The sequence below is a fragment of the Corvus brachyrhynchos genome, unplaced genomic scaffold, assembly GCF_000691975.1.
Source record: "Corvus brachyrhynchos isolate BGI_N302 unplaced genomic scaffold, ASM69197v1 scaffold346, whole genome shotgun sequence".
Classification (NCBI taxonomy): domain Eukaryota; kingdom Metazoa; phylum Chordata; class Aves; order Passeriformes; family Corvidae; genus Corvus; species Corvus brachyrhynchos.
Window position 1 is genome coordinate 3,862,535 of NW_008238644.1, and position 4,506 is coordinate 3,867,040.

At 59.2% G+C, this 4,506-nt stretch overlaps 1 protein-coding gene across 2 annotated transcripts in view; it reads right to left on the reverse strand.

Annotated features, from left to right (window-relative positions):
* The window catches only part of LOC103617846 (glycine receptor subunit alpha-4), an 8,853-nt gene extending 6,569 nt beyond the window's left edge, over positions 1 to 2,284 (reverse strand). Inside the window, exons 1-5 of one of the 2 annotated variants that reach the window (XM_017737510.1) lie at positions 1,892 to 2,284; positions 1,496 to 1,563; positions 621 to 844; positions 408 to 490; positions 78 to 218 (exon numbers count right to left, since the gene is read on the reverse strand). In XM_017737510.1, coding sequence (XP_017592999.1) covers positions 78 to 218; positions 408 to 490; positions 621 to 844; positions 1,496 to 1,563; positions 1,892 to 2,249 — 874 coding nt within the window. In that variant the 5' untranslated portion in view covers positions 2,250 to 2,284. The remainder of the gene's footprint in view (positions 1 to 77; positions 219 to 407; positions 491 to 620; positions 845 to 1,495; positions 1,564 to 1,891) is intronic. The other variant, XM_008636190.2, reaches the window with a different exon arrangement.
* Positions 2,285 to 4,506: the final 2,222 nt, after the last annotated feature.

A 4,506-nucleotide genomic window follows, 5' to 3' on the forward strand; every position in this document is an offset into this window, starting at 1 on the left:
GGAAAGACGGCCCTGATGGGCGAGAGGGACCCCTGGGCCATGGTGAGGGGGTGGCAGCAGGTCCCTGGGGTGCTCACCTGTGTTGTAGTACTTGGTGCAATAGCCCAGGTCCTTCTCATCCCTGAGGATGAACTGTGGGAGTGTCAAGCCCTCTGCCACCTGCACGGCCTCCTGCTCCTCCAGCCACTCGAAGATGAGGTCGTTCATAGTGTAGCCAACTGGAGGGGATGTAGGGAGCCATGGGATGGGGACACGTACCCTGTTCAACCCCACCCTGAACAACTGCTTTTTCCTGCTTATGTCCCTCAGAAAAAGTGAGCTGCCAGCTTTTGGGATGGCATGGAATGGGAGGGGATGGGATGGGAAGAGGGAAATGAAGCACAGCTTTAACCCCTTGAGGTACTCACAACTCTCCAGCTGCATGGTGCATGTCTGGATGTCCATGGGGAAGTTCTTGAGGTCCATGGGGCAGGACAGGATCAGTGTCAGCCTGGAGGAGGCAGAGGAAAGGAGAGAGTTGTTGGGGCTGGGGCAGTCAGTGGGGAAAATTTGCCCCACGGAAGACAAGAGCAAAACTTTGCCTCCCCACTCAGGCACTGCACCAGAGGAAGAGGTTCTACCTAATGCTGTAGAGCACATTGCCATTCTTGAAGATGCGCAGGAGCTTGTTGTCGGTGGTGACCTCATGGAAATTGGCCCCTTTCTCATTGGCAAAGAACAAGTCTGGCTTCCAGATGGAGTCGAGCATGGAGGGGTCGAGGTCGAGGGAGTCGTCGGGGTACTCCCGGTAAGCCAGGCGGGGGTCGTTCCACTGCTGCCGCAGGAACACGTTCACCCGGTAGTCCTGGGACAGGGGACACGGCGTCAGCTGCAAGCACCCTGTGGCACCCAGGAAGGAGGAGGAGGAGGAGGAAGGGATGGAGGAGGCGTTGGAAGGGGCTCCCTCTCTTGAAGCTCAGCCCTGCTGTTGCTGTGTGCCTGTCACTAAAAAAGCACGGAGCTGGGGCAGCTCAGGAGCCTTTCCATGCTGTTGGCAGCCAGGGGAAATTAAAAAGCCAAGGCCACAGCAGCTGAGAGAAGGAGGAGGAGGAGAAGACCAGTAACTGCTGCCTGCAGCAGTCTGCACATGGCTCTGTGGGCCTGTCGATAGTATTAAGGCTTTGCACAAATAGGACATTTTTAGCCCTGGGACTTCCTCAGAGGTGTTCCTCATGCACCCAAGGAGGTTCAGGATGGCAGGGGGCTACATTCAGCTGCCCCACTGTGACCCTTTGGGGGGGTCAAGCTTGTGTTAGCTGACCTCAGAAAAGCCACAGCCATATGGTATGGCTTTGCATGTCCCCACCGTGGTGCCAGGGATGGATCCAGAGAAGGGGTCACAGGAGCCCCTGTGAGCACAGCCATGGGCACTGGGACCCACACGCTCCGTGGCACAGCCACTGCCAGCCCCGAGGCTCTGGGAGAGGAGAGCCCATCGCGCCGGCAAAACCCTCACCATGGTGGTCTCGGTGACGGAGCCGAAGCTGTTGATGAAGATGTTGCACGTCACGTTGACGGGTGGACCTGGAAAACAGCGGGAAGCCTCCTCTTGCCGCCGGCTGCTGAGACACGTGCGCTCCGCTGGCACACGCGGGACACCGACTCCGGCACGCTGAACACACACAGGCGTCCCCTGCCACCCCTGGGGTGTGGGGGTGAACCCCAACACCCCCTGCAGCCACCCACGCCGTCAGGCAAAGCGAGCACACAGTGCTGGCAGAAGCAGCCAGGACTCTGGGGAGGATGTTGGGATGTAGGGATGTGGGTCAGGGTCCTGCCCCAAAGCCCCTGGGTTTGGGCAGCCATAAGCGTGGATCTGCCGGGTTTGGAACCCTCACGTCTTCCCTCTTACCTTTGAAGTTGGGTCGGATGCGGGCATCGTACCCTGAGGTTCGTCCCATAAGCTTGTCCAGGAAATCAGAGGGTGACATGGGCTGGGGTGAGCTTCGGGAAGCAGCTTTAATCTCCTCCCGCCCTGAGACCAGCCTGCGGGGCAGGGGAGACGGGTTAGCTGCTGCCTGCTGGCACCAGGGGTCTGCAGGCACATTTTGGCACCCCGTGGGGACAGACAGCTGCCAAGGCAGGCGGCTGTGCCTGCGCTGCGTCCACTCCAGTGCCCTGCCAGCATGTTGGGGGGATCCCTTCCTTCTGCTGGGATCCTGGTGGCTTTTCCCCTCACCTGCCACAGCCCGAGTGTCACATGCCCACATTTTGCCTGTCCCTGCTTCAGCAAAGCCCCTGCCCACCACATCCCTTGGCATGGGGTTGGGGGCCAGTGCCTCCTGGCTCCAGGGCTGTGGTGGTGACAGGGCACAGCAGGCCATGCCTTGTGCTCCATGCCAGGCTCTGTGCCAGTGCTGGAGGGGGAAAGCAGGGAGGCTTCCTCTCAGGTTCCACCTACAGCTCCAGCTTGAGCTGCTGAGCAAACAATCACACACTGCCTGTCATGGACTCATGGCTTGGGGGGGCTGGGGGACACAACAGCCCTGCCTGAGTGAGGAGGTGTCCAGAGCACAGCTGGGTTCTGACACCTTGCCAGGGGCCAAGGAGATGTGGCAGGAGAGGAGCAGCGAAGCCCACCTCCACACCAGCCATGGTGCTGAGCTCTCCCACACAGCTCTCTGAATGATGATGGAGATTTATTTAAGCTGACGCTGGAGGGGATATTTTTGTGAATGCATCTTAGCTAGCCGGTTTCTCTCCTCCCATCAGTCTATAATGATAATTTCAAGGAACAATGGGAGAGATGTTCACTCACCACATTGCCAGGCATGTGGCTGTGATGGAGAGGAATTAGCCAGGGATCTCTGGACACAAAAAGAGCTTTGAGCATGCTGCTGGTGCTGCTGCATGCTGCTTTATAACTCCACCAGGTCTATGTCCAGGTGGATCTTACTCCTGCTTGGAACTACAACCCTATCACTGCAAGAAGAGGATGATGCTGGGAACCCTGTGGTCCTTCTTCCTACCTCATTGTTCCTACCAATACACCTTGTTCGTACCTCTTTTCAAGAGGGGGAAATTCATCCTAGAGGGGCTTATGTGCATCCTTGCCAGCTAGAAATGGCCACAATAGCCATCCCAAAATGTTCTCAATTTCCTTTAATTGGAGAATGGCAGCAGAGAGTACCTGAGACTCATCCTGACCAAGAGTAAAAGGCTGGGAGAAATTCCCCACCAGGAGCTGCACGAGCAAGGTGTGGTGCCTTTGGGAGGAGGGCTCAAAGAGGCCAGGCTGACAAGGAGTTAAGCGAGGCTTCTGCCTGCCACATAGCTGTGCACCATGTCCTCCTCAGCTGGACACTGAGGGTTCTCCCCTGGAGCACGTGGGAGGGAGGCTCCCGGGCTCCCTTGGCAGGTAGCTCCTTGAAGAGGCTCAGATAACTGGCTGAGCCACAGCACATCTGCAGCCCTGCTGATGCTCAGACCTGCGTGGGGGATGCCAAAATGCCCAGAGTGCAGCCACTTCCCATGGCATCCCTGGCAGGGCCGTGCTGGAACACAGTCTTGGGGCACAGCCCCGGCCTGCAGCTCCCCACTTCAGGCACTGCCTGCCCTGGAGCCTCTGCCCCGACCCTGGGCTGGGCACTGCAGGGCCCTGGAGCTCAGCACCTCTGTGGAGCGAGTGGATGGTAGGGCTGGAAAATGCTGATGTCTGCCTAAGAACGCTGCCCTGAAACAAGCAGGTTCTGCACGGGAAGTAAAATTCTATTTTACCCCTCCCTGCCATAAATGTTGTAGATCCCCCCATGCTGCTCCAGCCATACTGGCCGAGTGGTGGGAGGGGGACTGGGAGCAGGCTCAGCCCAGAAGTCCTGCAGCCCCCCAACCCCTCCCTTCCTGGCCCGCTCTCCCCTGCATCCCACCTTGTCCCAGACAGCACCCAAGGTGGGCAGAGATGGAAAAAGGGACCTGGGGGCTTTAGGTTTTCCATCCAAGTGGGCCAAGAGTTGTTTCTGCACCCATGGGACCTGAGGCACCCACCCACTGTCCCGAGTGTCCCAGGGTCTGGGTCAGGGACTGTCCTGAGCTCTCCTCCCCCAAACACTATGAGCCAGGAAAGGATCTGGACATCTCAGGGGCTTTGCAGCACCGGAGAAGGAGCTGCCTGGGCTATCACCTGGCTCAGCTCGCCCTTTCTCCCATGGTGGCGAGACTCTCCCGCTGGCCCCGGGCCAGGGAAACCCTCAGGGACTGCTGGGGACCGGCAGGGTCTGGCTGTGTGCGGTGGGGGAATGGAGGGGGAAGGTCTGGTGGGTCCCCCGGGGTGCTGGGCCAGGGTCCTGGGGAATGGGGAGCGAGGCCAGATTTGCGGGGAGGTCCAGATAGGAGCCGGGAGCGTTCTGTCTGGGGCATCAGGCCCCGGAGACAGGTCCGGATCGGGGGTTGGGGTAAGGGTTCCGGGACTCGTCCGGGTCTGAAAGGGGATGCCCAGGTCGCGCAGGAGAGATCTGTCTCCGAGAGGGG